We start from the raw sequence: 17,173 nt of genomic DNA on the forward strand, positions 1-17,173 counted from the left end.
AGGTTAAGAGAGAAAAGGTTCGTATTAGCGGGTGAGTGGTGTCGCCGTGCATGTCCCGAAGGTGCTGATAGTTTGAGATCCTGCATGCTGTGATAGTTAGCTTAAATATCATAGAGTCCTCTGCCCCTCTCCTGCAGGACATTGTCCTTTGTAGTATTTTCAGTGTCATCATATCGAAGCAGCGTCTCCTCGTCTTAGCCGTGCCAGCCAGTAATCCGTACAGGATCATCGAGTGTCAAAGTATTCAAGATGAAGTTCAGCATCGTCGCCGTCTATCTCTCTGCCTTTGTAGGAGGCTCCTTAGCTGCCGCTCTCAGTGGTAAGTATTTCTCACTTACAACACAAAACTCTACTTTCGTAGCTTGTGGCTCACATCTTCGATAGAGCGTCAGGCACCACCTGCACCAGGCCCCGCTCCCCCAACGCCCAAGGTCATCCCCGTTGTCGTCGGGAGCCCGACTCGTGAGAAGTCTCTACTTTTCTATCCTGAGGTCGTAAAGGCAAACCCTGGCGACATTGTTCAGTTCCAGTTCTGGCCCAACAACCATACCGTCACTCAGGCCGCGAACACCCAGGCCCCGTGTAACCCTCTCCAGGATATGATGCCAAATGGCGTTCATTCTGGTTTTATTCCGGGAGTCACAGACGGCTCTCCAGTCGGCACTTTCAACGTGCAGGTCGAGAACACTGAGCCCATGCTGATGTACTGCGCTCAAGGCATGCACTGCCAACTTGGCATGGTCATGATCATTAACCCGTAAGAGAGCCCTGGCTTATCCACCCTCCAAATTTGACAACACTAACAACCCACCAGTAAGGCGGACGCCGATGTCCAAGCGTACAAGATGGCCGTCAAGGGATCACAGATGAACGTCCCTGCCAAGAATGTGGCTGGTGGCTCTGCGGGCAGGATTCCCTCCAATTTGGCTGTTCCGCCTGTTGTGTAGAGGAAATGGCGCATATAGCGACTGATGTCACAGTGCACTTAGATCAAATCAACCAATCGTAATTTACGTTTACATGATCGCTCATCGTCACCTACCAGTTTCGGCGAAGGATACAGTTCAATAAGGTGGAGGCGCTGCTGATGCGGGTTGTCGGCTAGAGCTTCGAGGATTTTTTGTGTGCGCGGAGTCTGGTTGGTTGTAAATTCGAGGATCGAGCATTGAATCACGAGACTGCGTTTTCGAGACGCATATGAGTAACCCTGTCAAATTGGTGTGCGAGTGCAAGCTATTCCGCTCATTCTTTGAATCTGTCATAACAAAAGCTTCCAATGCCGAGTGTGAAAGGTGTTTAGCAAGAATGGCTGGTGGACTTTGCGGGTTTGGGTTGGCGTAAAGACCGAGTTAAACTGCTTACTCAGGGTACGGGCAACTCGCAACTAAGACAAGGGCGGCGTATTAACGGCGATGTTTAAGCCGACTTACATGCATTTGATAGGAGACGGAAGACGCAGGGAATTGAGGTTTGGGGCTCTTTTGAGATGAGTTGGGTGCCGTTTCTTACTATTGTAAGTGAACGCGATCTTACGGTTAATTAAGGTAGTCTCGGGCTACTTTGTGACGCGCATATCTTGAAAAAGCCAAGTTTCAAAGAAGCTGCTCGCTACGGCATCTAGCGTGATGGTCACTCGAAGCAACTGGATTTATCTTCCCATAAATTCTTTGTCAGGTGGGCAACGGGAAATCATGCTGCGTTCTTACGTCACTCCAAATACGTTTGGCCTTGTCAAGGGCCAGATTTTATATCGAGAACTCAGTTTTGTTAACATGGGAAGAGCCAAAACTTTCTACTCACGAAACACCCGTACGTTGCAACTGTCATATTGATGAAAAAAGTTTCCCGTTCCAGCAGCATGCATAACCTCTCTTTCATCATCACAATACGCACATAAATAAGGTAGACGCAGGTGAAGTAAATTGCGGCAATCGCTGAGAAAACCCGTTTGATTTATCACATTGAGCCTCGACACAGGCGAGCAATCGCCGCTTGGTACTACTCACTTCGTGCCTCTTGAGCTGAAGACTCCGGACGACGGATTCAAGTGTCGGGGGCATAGGAGATAGCTTAATCAATTCACCGTCTCGTAGCCTTGAAGATTGGCCCTACGCCATCACGGTCAACGGCTTAATCAAACACCGCGATACTCCACTCCCGCCGCCTCTCCGCGGCCGGCCGCAAGGTGGCTGATGCATCGCATTGCGGGGCGGACGTCGGTCTCGGACAGTTTTCATCCCCGAGTCCCGGCGCCTAGAAAACCCAAAACACACCGGCCAAGATCAACGATTCCCCCGTCTGACACCGAGAATCTCCAGGTTCGTGGCGGATAGTTCCCAGATATTGGAACTCAAGCGATCAGTCAGGCCTTTTACTCCGCTTGTTGGTTTTTGTGAATGGATCCTGCGCAGGTAGCCCTGTAAATTAACTCAAGAAAAATCTTTCAGTATTCATGTGAGATACCAGTCCGACTATCCACGATTGACGCTTCTACCCGCCTTGGGGTTGCATGTCACATATGCTGATCCACTTAGGTGTCCATGCATACCGGGCAAGGAGGATGCCTTGCTATTTCGACCCACGCTATTCGACACTTTGGACAAGGTTTCGGTCCCAAGACTGTCTCCATAGCCTAGCATTCTAAGATCGCCTATGACTCGTCCCATGCCATGCACCAATGATAGTTGTAAGCCGTACGCCTTTACATCTTCAACTTCAAGACGCTGCGGATTGATTGCGTACATGTCTGACAATCCATGACGAAGTCGGTTCGTCTCAAATAGGATGGGCAAATACGATGACTCTTCCGCTATAAAAGCCCATCATTCTCGTGCATCTGCTTTCGAGGAATGCTCGAGACCAGCTCTCACGCGAATTGTCTGCTTTATCAATCAATATTGAGCTTTTCATCTGCCTATCTATCTTCCTCATAATTTATACGAGCATCTTTACGATGAATACCCAACTCTTATTGGCATTTGCAGGCTTTTCCCTCCTTGCCCAGATCCTTGTCTCCTTTGTTCAGTGGCTTCGCTCCCCCCTACGATCGGTGTCCGGGCCTTTGCTGGCTCGCTACACAGACTTTTGGTATTTTCATCGCCTTAAACAGGGAAAATTTGAGAAGGTCAACCAAGAATTACACGAACAATACGGTAAGAGCGTCAAGCGATAGCAAGGAGTATATGTACTAAAGTTTATCCTTTCTCGCCAGGGCCCATCGTCCGCTACGGCCCGAACCGATACAGTATCAACGACGCGGAAGCCCTCAAGACTGTCTATGGCCATGGTACGCAATTCCAGAAGTCAGAATGGTACATACCGTTCCAGCCGAATGAGGATCAATGGAACGTATTTTCGGATCGCTCGATACAGCGTCATGCTCACAGCAGACGGTTCTACACCAACGCGTATTCAATGACGTCTCTTGTGAACTACGAGCCATACGTGGATGATTGCGGTGCTCTCTTTTCTCAACGTCTTTCAGAGTTTGCCAAGGCTGGCTCTACAGTAGACATCGGACATTGGTTCCAGTGCTTCGCCTTTGATGCTGTCGCAATGATGACCTACGGAAAGCGTCTCGGCTTCCTGGATCGTGGCGAAGACATTGCACAGGTCATTGACAACATCAATAAGAGCTTGGTATACTCGAGCTTGACTGGTATCTTTCCTTCCGTGCATATGTACATTGCACCACTGGTTACCGGCATCACAAAGCGTCTTGGCATGGGAGCGAAGATGATGTATGTGATAGACTTTACGGCGCAGACCATTGAGGAGGAGCGAGCTTCTCCAAAGACGGTCATCGAGGTCAAAGGTGCCGAAGACGGCGCTGCTGTTGGAGAGACGTTCCTCACCAAATTCCTGGCCAAGCACTCCAGCAACCCCACTGAGTTCACCAACTGGCATCTTCTCATCGGCTGCGCCAGCAATGTCTTTGCCGGGTCGGACACGACAGGTATCAGCATCTCAGCCATTGTTTACCACTTGCTCAAGAGCCCTGATGCCTTGGCGAAGCTTCGCGAGGAGATTGCAGACTTCACTAGTCGCGGCGAGCTGTCTCAAGCACCGAGTTTCAAAGAAAGCCAGAAAATGCCGTATCTTCAAGCAGTGATCAAGGAGGCTTTGCGCGTCCATCCAGCTGTGGGCCTACCGCTCGAGCGCATTGTTCCCGAGGGCGGTGCTACCATCGGCGAGCGTTTCTTTCCGGCGGGAGTGAGTCAATGCTTCCCATGTTCTCAGTCCCCAACTGGTGATCACTAACCATTCAACCGTTCTTGATAGTCCGTCGTTGGAATCAACAGCTGGGTCCACCACAGAAACACAGCCATTTTCGGAGACGATGCCGAGAAATTCAACCCCGATCGTTGGCTGATTGAGAATGAAGAAAGGATCTCCGTGATGAACAGAAACTGGATGCCTGTAAGATGAACCACCGTTTTCTTATGGTTACCTAACTCTCTTGGGGCATATGATATCTAACATGAACCGTCTTCCAGTTTGGGCTGGGATCACGCACATGCCTTGGCAAGAATGTGTCTATCTTGGAAATGTCCAAGCTCATTCCTCGACTTATCCGGGACTTTGACTTCAAGCTTGAAGGTGCGGCTGCTACACCAAGAGGTGCCTGGAAAACACGCAACGCATGGTTCGTCAAGCCTAAGAACTTCCACGTCAAGGTGAAGTCGAGGATGGCAGGCAACTAGAATCACCACGAATGGTGTTCTGGGTATGCCAGAAGCATTTGCGCATCTGGTCCCGTCCGCAAAGTCAGTGTTATCAAGCCTCCGGGTGTGGACCAAACAGTCTTCGAGCTGTACTGCATATTTGATAATTTGCTGTCATCACACAATAAGCAAACGAGCGCTTGGAACCTGTTAAGTTCTAGTACGGTCTGCAAACGGAGACAACTTCACCATTTGCGGCAGCTCTTGTATGATGTAATGCCTTGAAATTTACAGGGTCTTATTTGAATCTTGATAAAGTAGATAATACTGAAATATGAGCGCCAGGACCTGCCATCTTCCCAGCCCTCTTATGCGTACATGTAACCTCACGCGGAACCCAGCCTGTTTCCTCTTTCGTTACCTAAGTAGCGTGGCTGCTCTCGTCTTTTGATCGATTTATTATCTGGTGGACATCCTTTACAGAGCGCCGCAGTAGCCACAGCTAGTGCACGAGTCGACGACGTAGACGTGATAGCTGTGACGGCCAAGGATGTTACCGGTCGTGTCGTGTCCGCCGGTGGGAACGTTGTTGCAGTACGTGATGCAGTTGGACCGAGCATCTCCACTCTCTTGGTTGTGGCCAGATACTGTGCCGCCAATTGCCGTGCATTCGGCATCCATCACGGGATATTGTTCCAATGTGCACGGAACATAGCTTTGCACAGGTGATGTGACGACGCCGCAGAATTGAGCGGCTGCGCCGCTGGCGAGAACAATGAGGGTGGCGATGGTGAACTGCATGATAATCGCTTGGAGAGGGTGTCCAAAGTAAGATTGAGAGATTCAAGGCTTAAATTATTTTGAAAGTTCGGCGTCAAGCTTGTCGTTGGGAGAAGACGAATCATGTGTTTGAATGCAATGTGGGTGTGTCTCTCGATTTCGTCCGTGAACTGTGTCATGTATTTATACCCATCACTTTCGAATCCTCAAGAGTAATTGAACCTTTCGGATACAGTTTGATTCCGTCTAACAATGGTCAGATATCCGTTGGCAGGTTGAAAAGCCCTCAATAGCTGATCAAATTGTTACAAAGCGCAACCAACAGTGGTCCTATACGTGGAGACAATTAGGCTGTTGACAGCTCATCACGGAAGGTTGCAAGCAAATCTAGAAGCGATTGTGGTCCGAGTGAGGGGCGGCTCTCCAGATCTCCGCACAGCTGTTCAGGAAAGTTATCTGCCTTGGTACAGTATGGCTAGGATCTAGCCGGCGGCATCCGATGTCTTTCGATGCCATTGCGACGGTACCTGCAGGCTCTCCACAGATCGGCTCTTTGCTAGGATGTTTCCCGCCTCGGAGCAACTATAATGGCCCACAGAAAGCGGAATTGACTTCTAAGGTTGGCAACTACTTAAATTCCATCGCATAAAATACATTACCCGCGCGGTAGTATGCTACTCTGACGCCGGTTGCTGACACCAGCCTTATTGGGCTTCTGATGGCACTTCGGCCTTCGTTTTGGGATGCCCTGTTTTCTGAAAAGGGCATATCATCGCGATTCGGTTAGTAGACGGTCTATTGCAGAAGCTGGTGTTTTCCTGTTGGTGAGAACAAGTAAAAAGGCGACTTGCGGATTGCGATGTCACCATCCACACCGAACAGTCTCAATCTCAACGTGAGATTACATTGGAAAAGCCGAGGGCATGTGTGCATCCAAGCAGTTCACCAGACAATTCTCGACACGTTGAACACAATCAAGGAAGCAAGCCTCGCGGCGTGTTGCTGACAAGACATGACCACTCTGGGAGACTCTAGTCGACGAGAGGGATAAACATCTGACCGCTAACGGAGGCGCCTCCCGTCCCGCCCTCATGACACATTCCGGACGGGGTTCCACTTTCAGGGCTCGTCCGATTGCGGGGCCCCTCGGCACAACCACATCGGGAGGCCTGTGGCTGGATCTACCCATGGATGTGTGCGACCACAGGAGACTGTCGGGCACAAGTTGTGTCTGAGACGGCTAGGCCGACTCGCATACCGAATGATCCGGTCAATGATCAAAATATGGCGGCACGGCATGTGTGGCCCATTCAACTTCATCCCACTAGTTGATATATGACATGTGGGCTTGACTGGAATGCGTCCCTCAACGGCCAAGGATCCTAATGTCGACTTCACGGGTTCAAGACTTTATCTCCTGCCAACCAGAGCGCCCCCATTTCGCGTCCCGGTCTATTGTCTCAAGCGCTAGGCTTTCTGTGGCTTTTCTTTACTTTCTTTTTATCGACAAGTCGGGAACAGGGGCCCAGTCCAGGTCGGGAACGAGGACTTTTTTTCCGTCTCATCGATGATGATGCCGATGATGATGACACTCAAAAGGGGGGTGCTACGGCATCGAGTGACCCATTGTCGCGTGGCGAAGTGCGTTGTTTTACTTTCCCAGCGTGCCAAACCACGAGGCAAGGTGTCACTAGCACGCCGTCCTCGTTTCTTCTTGTGCCAGCCAACCCCCCGACATCCCCGACTAGTGACTAACGCCAGATCAAATCGATTTGTCTGGGACTGCGGTACGCGATTGGCCGCCGCAGCTTCGGAAAGTTGCTTGCCTTCCTATCCGCGTGGCTATCAGACTGAGACAACTCTTGCAACCCACAAGCCAGACAGACGTGATAAATCAAAGACATTGTACTCGCTCCTGGGGGAGGAGAGACAACTCAGGGGAGGAGCCCCGTTCAAGGTTGTTAGAGTCGTCGATCTGGCTGATTATTAACTTTCAGTCGAGCCAATAGGGAGTCGATATTACAGCCTCCCTTTCTCTCCCTGCGTCCGCTCAACAAGTGTCAACATTTCTCGCTTCTCCCTCTGTTCTATAATTTCTTTTCCCCGCCAGAATTGGCGATACTCAAGTGCCGGTGAAGGCTTCTTTGCCAATGTACATAAGAATGGCTTCGTGCTCCGTGATGATGAGATATATCAATCTTCCCTTGAGCAAAACTAAGCTTTTGCGCTCTCAGTTTCCGCATAAAGAGCCTCGATTGGCGAAGAGATCTTGCTTACTCCTCGCACGATAACGCCCCAATACCGGTTGGGTGGCTTCTCCCTCATCCTCGTTCCGCGCCGCCTGCATCATGTAGGTTTCCATTGTTCTCTCCCACACAATCGGAATGTCTGAATCACGACAAATTGCTGATCAAGTCAGATGAGCCCAGGGCTTTTCGCTTCCCGGGACGACGCTCAGCGTATCAAAGTGCAGAATCTGAACTTGTTTGCTTCTGCCGCCTGCGGTGCGCCCAGTGCCCGTGTAACCACCCGCAACTCTTCTCCTTCGCTTTGGCGCTCGACTGTCTGAGCCAGCTTGGGTTCCAGGCTTGCGTTCATCGTTGTACGAGCCCCCCTTCTCGCACACGGATCTGGTTGTGTTCCGAAGATAATCTGCGAGCTCGGACGTCTCCCAGCTTTCCCTTTCGTCGCCCCGCTCTCGTCCGTCCCATTGCAGCACGCATTGCAGAAAACTTCCCACCCGATCCTGCGGCGCAGACTGGAAGGTTATTTTGAGTGCCTCAAGTGATTCGCCTTTTCTTCCTTCTCCCCATCACGCTGCGATTTCCGTTTCAGGGAAAGGCCGTGGTTGAAGGATTATTGCCACCACTCTTTGGAGGGGAGAAGAAAAGAAAAAAGGACTTGTATAACGCCCCGTGTCTCTCCTCTCTTCCACGCGCATCTAAGACATATTTCACCACCGACTTGAGTGCGACAACAAACGCTCCCCCGTGGCAGATTTCTCCAAGAACTTATTAAAGAGCCAACAAGCCTCTTTCGTCTCACTCTTTTCGAAACTCCTTAACGCCGAAAGCTTTTCATCGCCCAATATGGTTCTCGTAAACGCTCAGGACCCCATGCCGCAGGCCGCGGCGGCGCAGAGAAATGCGTTGCCGGATTATGTCACCACCCCCAACGCCGTCTTTAGCGATGAGGGTGTGCAGTGGAGATACGGCAGGGCGCCAGATTACACGAAAACGCGCAAAGTTTGGAGAGAAGGTAAGATCACATCACTCTCAAAACGTCATACTTCTATCCACCCGGTGTATTGGGAGGTCTCAAACTGACAATACTACTTCTCTAGGCAGGAAGATGAACCACAAGGCGGGCAGTCTCGAAGAGATTGTTGAGAATCTGGTGAAGAACTGGGAGGTTGAAGCCTCTTTCAAGACGAAGCTCGACGACTGGAGGACCGTCGACCACGCCAACTACACCTTCTCCGTGAACGGCGGCGCGCCGCAGACGGGCGAGCACATGCTCAAGGTCGGCACCTACAACGCCGTCATCACGCCCAACGAGTACTACAGCCCAGACTACTCAGACTTTGCATCCAGCCACAAGACGTTCAAGCGCATGATGCCCACTTTCGCCTGGGAGGTCATTGAGGTCTATAGTGGCCCGCCGTGCATCGCATTCAAGTGGCGTCACTGGGGGGTCATGAAGAATGACTACGTCGGCTTCAACGAGTGAGCGTGCTTCCCCCCCCCCCCCCCTCCTCACACTGTTCTGTTCGACGTGCCTCTGCTTTGCCACCCTCATTTAGCAGACATCTGTCATTTTCTTCTTATTCGGTTGTGGCCGTGTAACTGCGACTGACAAAAATGCACGTGTACAGCAAAGGAGACAAGGTCACCGCCAAGGCTCACGGTGGACAGATCGACATTGAAGGTGTGACGATCGCGCGTGTGGACGATCAGCTGCGACTGCAGGGCGTGGACACATGGTTCGACTCACTGCAGATGTTCCGGCAGATTGCCCCAGATGGCGTGGTGAAGAAGGAGGCCAAGACTGATAACCGCGGCCCGGAAGCGAGGTTCGATGAGGCGGTGGCACAGGATGTCCAGCTGTCGGCGGAGGACATAAGCAAATTGCACACTGATGTTGTTGATAGCAAGAGGTCAGGAGGGTGCCCGGTGATGATGAATAGAGAGTAAGGCAAATGTGGTTGGTCGGGGTGTGTATAGAGACTAGTGAGGCTATGACGTGATGGTCAACATGAATATCCAAGCAAAATACATAAGGCGGCTGAGAGGGAGCTGAGGGAATGATGAGGTTTCTTTCGATTAATAATGAGATACAACGTCTGTCAGCGTTACAGATCCCGTCATGTTGAGCTTGTGTATGTGTCGCTGCAGCCCGCGAGGCTACTGACAGGGTAATCGGCTCCACGGGGCATCTATGCGAAGTTCATGATGTATCCAGATCCGCGGGCCTGGTACATGTTATTTGATGCACTGCCCATCTGCGGTAGGCAAACGAAGCTGCGGTGCCGGCATTGTTCCCGGATTCCGCGGCGGGTCCAGCCGTTCTCGGTCTTTGACACCACTCCTCAAATTTGCTTCAAGCTACCCCAAATATCAAGACAGGGGAAAAAGATATTGATAACGAGGGTCTGGAATTCGCGATAACAAGGTCCAGATTTCATTTTTGATCCTTCAGATTTCGGCTCGCTATCTCTCCGAAAGCCTGCCTATCGCTCTGAACATGGATCATTGACAGCTGCCGATAGACGTACTGAAGAGAATCGTTCCTGAGTGCCAAGATCTCAAATACAAGGGCTCCTGGAGATCTACAGCATCAAATCACTCATGATGCACTCATTGTTCAACCGACTACCTGGGCGTTGGAGACTTATGAAGGGCATTGACCAATGGAAACCGCCACTTTATTGTACCTGAAATATCTCCAGCCCTTATGAGAGGTAGCACAATGAAAGCCGACTCAAAGAATGCGAACAATTTCTGTCTTTGCAAGTCTCGTCATTTAGACAGCTCTTGCGCGATCAGTTTCTGGCGGGGACTTCGACCTTGGTTGTGGGACTTACAAGGATGTCAACAACAAGAGGGGTCAAACCACCGGCATGGAATCGGCTCTATCTCTCCATGTAACCTCATATAAATGGTGGATGAGGGGGTCTTGGAAATGGTTTTCCAACTCTTAGAGTTATTCCAACTCACCTTCTTTCAACCGTGTTTCCGTCTGTGTTCGTCGCCATGTTCGCGTCGCATACCCAAGGCGGTTCCTGGCTTAGGGCTGGAGCCATTGGCGCCTTGCTCTTTGCTGCTGCATCGGGAAGTCCAATCGTCGGCAACAGCTCTCTGGTTATTCATATCCCATCGTACGGATCCTATGTCGGAAAGACTCTATTTAACACTACGTCCGGTTACCCGCTTGCGAGTCCGGTGGACGTATGGTATGGCATCGACTACGCAGAACAACCCATCGGCGACCTTCGTTTTGCTCCGGTCGGCTGGCCATCTTCCTCGAACGGAACAAAGGACGCCACGTCGTATGGTAAAGTCTGCATACAAGAGCCTGGAAACTCAAACTTGGTCACGTTTATCACGACCGCACTGGAGTACGGCGAGGACTGCCTCAACCTCAATGTCTACAGGCCGACGGGCGTGAGCGCTGATGAGAAGTTACCCGTTTTGGTTTGGATTCATGGCGTGAGTCTCGCTCCGACCTTTTTATGACGTATTCCAATTGATTGCCAACTGACTGGGTTCATAGGGCCTTTTCCGCAACGGCGCTGGCATCACCTTTGACGGAGCTTCACTCGTTGCCTCCTCCCCAGAACCACTGATTGTCGTGACGTTCAACTACAGAGCATGTCCATTCTCAATATCCCAAAATTGAGGATTCTCACTAATATGGACTTCTTAGCTGGCCGCTCTGGGCTTCCTAGCAAACCCCGTCCTCTCAGACCTCGGCAACGTCAACCTCGGTCTCCAGGATCAACACCAGCTTCTCCGCTTCGTCCATCGGCACATCTCCGCATTTGGAGGTGACCCCGAACGCGTCACTCTGGGGGGCAAGTCAGCAGGCGCTCACTCTGTGGGCTTTCACTACCAGAATACCTTCACTCCTGGCGAAGAGCTATTTCAGCAGGCAATCTTCCAGTCTGGCGGTCCAACGGGACGGTCGTTTCCCAGCGCTTCGGACCCGTTGACGGTTAGGCAGTTTGAGCAGTATGTGAGCGGAGTTGGTTGTCAGAGTAATGAAACCGCTGAGAATTTGCTTTCGTGCTTGAGAGCCGTGGATGTTGAAGTGCTTGAGGAGACGGCGACTGCTTTGCTAGCGGCGTATCGATACAACGGCACCCATCCTTTCCAGCCTGTGTCTGGTGAGTATTCCTCATTCTCCTCGACGACTCCGCCTTGCAGGATAATGATATTAAATCTGGTAAGACTAACTTGCTTCTCAGATGCTGTCATCATTCCGCGTCTCCCGTCCGAAACCTGGGACTCTAACACATGGAACCACCTGCCGGCGCTGACATCGTTCATCACCGACGAGGGCAGTCTGTACGCTCCCACCAACCTGACCACGGACGATGAAGCATGGGGATGGCTCTCCAATCTCTATCCCGGGCTCAACGAAAGCGATAGAGAGGTCTTCTCCCGGCTGTATCCGGATCCCGAGACCGATCCTGCAAGCCCTTTTGCAGACTCCCGGGGCCAATCTGCTCAGTTCACCCGACTCACTGCGGTTTACGGCGAAACGTCCTACATCAGCGCCTCTCAGGAGATTGCGACGCGTCTGTCTGCCGCAGAAGTTCCCGTATGGAAACTGCACTGGAACACCAACAACAGCGTGGCCTCATACCTCGGGATCTCGCATGGCTCTGACGTTCCGTATGCCTGGGCCGAGCCGGATACGCAATACCCGCAAGCTGGGACCATTCTATCTAGATTCTACGCCAGCTTTGTTGTTAGTGGTGACCCGAATAAGTTCAAAGCTGCAGGCGCCGCTGAGTGGAAGAACTACCTTGAACCAGGCTCAGACGGTCTGGGGTGGCAGGTGAACGTGAGTAAGAATGAGACATGGCTCGAGAAGGATGACATTCGAAGGGAGGCCATCGAGTACTGGAGATCCATCCCGGAGAAGCTGGATCATTAGCCTGAGTATCAAGCCGTTTAAATGACATATTCTGTACCACAAAGGCCCAGTCGTCTCGAACTGAACAGCTTTTCCTCCTGCTAAAGGTCACGTGCAGCAAACGACATCATCTTTCTTTGATGCTCCATATCCTCTCAGATTTCTCCAGCAGGCGTGTCTGCATTTCCAAAATCTTCACCTTCGAATTGCTGAGTTCAAGGCACGTCTTAATAGGAAGGTACTACTTGCGGTGTCTTCTTCGTTCCCTTTGACGGATACTGGAAGCAGGCAGGAGCAACCAGCCCCTTCCATTTCAACCTCCCACCTCTCTCTCACGCCTTCTCAGTCTCGACTCTTTCTCCTCACTCACTCGCCCTCATTTCTCACTGAGATTTCCCTGGTCAAGTTCATTTCTCTTTCATACTTTTTCACTCTCACAACTGTCAACCGATCTATGCTTCGCCTAGCCCCGACTCCAATCAAACTACCGATCTGCCCGAACGAAAGAGCCGGATTTTCGCCAATATAAATACCAATAGCCCACCTCTTGACGACTCGGAGATCATTCTTCACGATGTCTCAAACTCCCTTGATCATGATGGTCTTCGGAGACCGCCGTCGTCTCACCGCCCGTCCAGAAACCTACCCTCAACTCATGAATGACGCTCGGAATGCCTTTAGGGCAAAGCGGTCAACTTGACTGTTCATTGCACTTCGAAGTCTAGAGAACCGGAGTTTGAACTTGATCAGTCAGCATACAGAGCGGTCGAGGACGGGTGGGTCCTTCGCTTGGAGCCAAAGGCTGCTCCGATCATCAAGCTCGAGGATAAACCTCAAGAGGCGCCCAAGCGGAAACGAGCGTGCTCTGGTGACATCGCCGGATCAGCCCTGATGGTCATTAATGTCAATGTCAAGACTTATAAGTTTTTGAGCACGAAAATGAGAAAGTTTCAGATAGCCAGCTGATACGTTACTGGAGTGACTGGCGAAAACTTTTCGTTGAGGATCTCACCAGCCGCCACCGTCGAAGAATTCGAAACTGCCGTAGAGGCCAGAGTGGGTATATGCCCTGAAGAATATGACATTATTTTCAATGGCCTGCAATTAGACTATGACGAAACATTGGAGAGGTACTCTGTCACCGACAACGACACTCTCAATTTGATTCGTACGGGGCTCAATCGGCAATCTACCTCTTATTAACCCTCCCGCTTGAGAGTGCCGACGCCAGGGCCTTCCCGAAGGACACCGCCGCAAACATGGAGTGCGGCTACCTATCCTGGGAAGTTGATGCCTTGGTCAACCCATTACGCGAAGTCACAGAGACTTGTACCTTCAACCCCCAAACCCCTTTAGCATACTTCGCCAACAACTACGTCCTATCCTTCGACGACTTTGTATCTTACCTCGACGGAGCTCTATTGCATTCAACTTCATCCCGCAGACCGACTTGGACAAGGCAGCAAAGTCGACCGTCACTCTGAACCCGAACACCATCGCCAAGGTCTTTCTCGTCTTGAGAGGCGTAGTCAGTGGTAAGAACGAAGATAATCGTGCGAAACTGGAGAATTTTGACTAGTTCAGTATGGTCGGCACCGACGTGGACGGGATGGAGGACCAGAGCAAGTTCCGCGTCATTGAGTGGGGAGGCATGGAGGCGAACCTGGAGCTAGAATAATTAAGACCCTCTACTACTTGGCAGAACAGCATGCCTGATGTCTCAGGGCAGGCCAAACATCAAGCGATTGCGAGCTACAGCAGTTTACGGTCGACATGTGGACTCTGGACAGGGAGGTCTAATCATTTCAAGGTCTAATGGTGGGGAGCACGAGTTCATGGATTTGCCTAAGAAATCAACGCGTTTTCTGCATATCGTGAACTGAGAAGGATATGAAAGTATATGCTCCGCCTTTCAAAGTCTCCATCTTATTCTTCCGTATAATAACGTATCTGCAATAATCCCGTTCCACGAACACAAAGGGTAACAATGTTGCAAGACTTCAACTTTTATTCCGCGACATACGGGTACGTCAAAAACCATCGACTGCCAGAGCGTTTCAAACAAACAACAACAAGGCTAGAAGACCGAAAAAGCTTGACGCCAACCGGGGAGCCCCACTAGTTGGAGACGCGCTCGGTGTAGTAGTTGTCGTGGTCGCCGGTGCCGATGGATCAGTGATAGGCGAAGAATTCGTCTCGAGCGTCGCCGCTTCAACCTTGAGGTTCGTCGAGTTGAAGCAGTTATCCGCTGTCACCGGGGTAACCTTGGACGCGTCTTCCGTAAAGATGATATCGACACACTATCACAGTCAGCCACACGATCTCATCTCGCACTTTCCCATCCCAGTAGTGTTGCGCACTTCCACGAGGCATGAAATATTTGGGAAGACGGTAACACTTGGTCAGACAACGTACGCTGAACAACGCCGCACCATGCTGTGCGGCCTCCACGACCTGTATCGACGCCAAATCACCCTCCTTGGGCGTCACACCAGCCGGCAGCGGCACCTTTGGCAGACAGAACGTCCCCTCGTACTCCTGGTTCGAGGGCCCCGTCAGCTGGAACCGGGGCACCATGACCATGGAGTAGTTCTTCGGCGACTCGCCGAGGCCGAGGTTGATGTACATGAGCGCCGTCTTGTGTCCCGAGTTCCAGCCCGGTTGGACGGCGAGGGCGCCGCCGCTGATGGGCCAGTGGGTTCTGTTTTGCGTCACGCCGAGGCCGCCACCTGCGTGGTGAGGGGTTCACGTCAGCCTTTGGATAGCTAAAGATGCGTGCTCTTGTCTTTGGTCTGTGTAGCAAGACGTAAGAGAGCTTGGTGACGTACATGGATAGGTCCATTGCATTCCGAAGGGGTATGTCTCATTTGTGATGAAGGTGTTACCTCTCCATCCTGGGTAGGAGAGAACTGTGTGGCCGTGGGCTAAGGCCACAAACAGCCAGCATGTGGCAACTACGAAGCTGGAAAAGGTCTTCATAATGGACTGTTGATGGTTAAAGTTGGAGGCTCAAGTCTCCGTCAAGCTCTCCCCCCGCAACTGGGCATCCACTTCTTCTTAAGCAACATATCAAGGCCAGAATTAGACACAGCGCAGGTGCTGTGACGTGCCGTTTGCATATGCCAATGTCAGCAACATGACTGCTGAGCTGCTGTGTCGCCAAATGACGGTGGTCGGTGGTCCGGTCGAATAGAGCCTTGTCGTCGTGATGCATGTCAGCCCTACCAAGGGACGGACGTCGAATGGCTGGAGCGCTGATGGAGGTGGCTTACGCCAGCGTCAGCACCGGCTGACGGCCTTGGTCTTTGAGCATAACTCTAAACTACGCGGCCCGTAATGGTAACGGCTGGGACTTACCGACGACAAAATGTGTATATTTGGCACTACCTAGAAGAAAGCATTCACTTGTTTCGTAAACTCTCCTCGATGGACATTGATATATGATGACGAACGCCCTGTGTAGCTCTGCATCTATTGGTATGGGCCATCGTTATCTCTTTCGCATGAAATCCAGTTCCCTCCAATGATCAACTGACCCCGAATGTACCTACACTCACTATGTCTCAAGCATGCTATTCAAGGTAGAAGAAAGTAGACCAAAGGTCAGCGATAGTCGTTGACTTGGGAATATGGGAGCCGCGCGACTGTCAAGCCCTTTTCAGAATATGTTGTGCTTCCTAAGAGTGCTCGTCAACCTGCCTCCATACACAGCCGTAAAGACGAAGAGCAGGGTAGCCTTCAACCTGTGATCATCATTCCGATTACCGTACCAGATGATATTCATGGTGCTTCATGCCCACCTGAAAATATCTAGTCTTGCCTGTATGGTCCGGCGGGTTTCGGCAAAACCCGCCAATATCGGAGATCACCTCAGGGGTTTGCAGCATCACATCTAGAGATTCCAGCATGTCATGCCTCTCTGACGTTAAAGAAAACTTTGACAGGGCTTTAGGGCTGCACTATTGGAAGCTCTATTCCAAACAAAGTAGCGATACCGAAGTCTTCTCCTCCCAATCCTTCCGCTCGCGGGTGGCGAGTCTCCAGCAGCCTAACAGGTGGTTCTTTGCGATCGAGCCTCATTGCCAAGACCGACCATTTCTTCTGTTGGTTCAACTGTCACCACTGTTTTGACTCGAACGTAAAAGGGATCGACGTCAACAGGCGCGCCCTGTCGGGCATGTCGGGGAAATATTCGCGCGCAGCCCCCAAACCCGACATCATCTACGGAGCACTTACCAGCGATTGACTAACAACGTCAAACAAGAAAAAGGAGCAGACGGTTAAAACCTTCTAAACGTGGTGACATGTCAGAAGGGTGAAGGGCCAGCCGTGGTTGGCCGACAGAAGGGCGCCCGAGATGCCACCGTCAGCACTAGCGACCGTATGAATGCAACGTAGCGAGGCAGTGCCGGATCCAGCCGCGAACAGGGCCAGAAGAGGCTAGAGAGCAACAGAAAGGAACTACTGCAGGTAGCTAGCTGTATGGTAATTAGGTGGCCAAGCAGTCAATGCAGTGCAGTATTACCGACGGTAGCTGTGTGTGTATCCCTTGCAAGAAGGGAAATTTGAATCGCGGCTCAGCGGCAACG

At 51.4% G+C, this 17,173-nt stretch overlaps 8 protein-coding genes across 8 annotated transcripts; 5 read left to right on the forward strand and 3 right to left on the reverse strand.

Moving 5' to 3' along the window:
- Positions 1-249: 249 nt before the first annotated feature.
- CTAM01_02556 (extracellular serine-rich protein) lies at positions 250-947 on the forward strand (the record flags this gene model as incomplete). Its single annotated transcript, XM_060518594.1, has 3 exons — positions 250-319; positions 385-757; positions 815-947. The coding sequence occupies 3 exons, from the start codon at positions 250-252 to the stop codon at positions 945-947; spliced, it is 576 nt and encodes a 191-aa protein (XP_060386397.1).
- A 1,524-nt stretch (positions 948-2,471) lies between these two features.
- Positions 2,472-2,744, reverse strand: CTAM01_02557 (uncharacterized protein; the record flags this gene model as incomplete). The annotated part of the gene is made up of 1 exon (XM_060518595.1): positions 2,472-2,744. The coding sequence occupies one exon, from the start codon at positions 2,742-2,744 to the stop codon at positions 2,472-2,474; it is 273 nt and encodes a 90-aa protein (XP_060386398.1).
- A 74-nt stretch (positions 2,745-2,818) lies between these two features.
- Positions 2,819-4,703, forward strand: CTAM01_02558 (cytochrome P450 oxidoreductase; the record flags this gene model as incomplete). Its single annotated transcript, XM_060518596.1, has 4 exons — positions 2,819-3,152; positions 3,212-4,212; positions 4,282-4,419; positions 4,497-4,703. Coding segments are annotated over 4 exons (1,680 nt in total), but the record flags the coding sequence as incomplete, so codon positions are not given.
- A 438-nt stretch (positions 4,704-5,141) lies between these two features.
- Positions 5,142-5,465, reverse strand: CTAM01_02559 (uncharacterized protein; the record flags this gene model as incomplete). Its single annotated transcript, XM_060518597.1, has 1 exon — positions 5,142-5,465. One exon carries the CDS (start codon positions 5,463-5,465, stop codon positions 5,142-5,144), a length of 324 nt encoding a protein of 107 aa, XP_060386400.1.
- Positions 5,466-8,434: 2,969 nt separating this feature from the next.
- On the forward strand, positions 8,435-9,637 carry CTAM01_02560 (uncharacterized protein; the record flags this gene model as incomplete). Its single annotated transcript, XM_060518598.1, has 3 exons — positions 8,435-8,702; positions 8,788-9,169; positions 9,319-9,637. Coding segments are annotated over 3 exons (969 nt in total), but the record flags the coding sequence as incomplete, so codon positions are not given.
- Positions 9,638-10,696: 1,059 nt separating this feature from the next.
- Positions 10,697-12,605, forward strand: CTAM01_02561 (acetylcholinesterase; the record flags this gene model as incomplete). The annotated part of the gene is made up of 4 exons (XM_060518599.1): positions 10,697-11,152; positions 11,217-11,294; positions 11,370-11,829; positions 11,911-12,605. The coding sequence occupies 4 exons, from the start codon at positions 10,697-10,699 to the stop codon at positions 12,603-12,605; spliced, it is 1,689 nt and encodes a 562-aa protein (XP_060386402.1).
- Positions 12,606-13,179: 574 nt separating this feature from the next.
- CTAM01_02562 (uncharacterized protein) lies at positions 13,180-14,262 on the forward strand (the record flags this gene model as incomplete). Its single annotated transcript, XM_060518600.1, has 4 exons — positions 13,180-13,274; positions 13,346-13,487; positions 14,029-14,112; positions 14,164-14,262. 4 exons carry the CDS (start codon positions 13,180-13,182, stop codon positions 14,260-14,262), a joined length of 420 nt encoding a protein of 139 aa, XP_060386403.1.
- A 379-nt stretch (positions 14,263-14,641) lies between these two features.
- Positions 14,642-15,563, reverse strand: CTAM01_02563 (uncharacterized protein; the record flags this gene model as incomplete). Its single annotated transcript, XM_060518601.1, has 3 exons — positions 14,642-14,884; positions 15,000-15,313; positions 15,413-15,563. 3 exons carry the CDS (start codon positions 15,561-15,563, stop codon positions 14,642-14,644), a joined length of 708 nt encoding a protein of 235 aa, XP_060386404.1.
- Positions 15,564-17,173: the final 1,610 nt, after the last annotated feature.

The sequence above is a fragment of the Colletotrichum tamarilloi genome (genome assembly GCF_030869305.1).
Source record: "Colletotrichum tamarilloi strain Tom-12 chromosome Unknown Scaffold_6.1, whole genome shotgun sequence".
Lineage (NCBI taxonomy): Eukaryota > Fungi > Ascomycota > Sordariomycetes > Glomerellales > Glomerellaceae > Colletotrichum > Colletotrichum tamarilloi.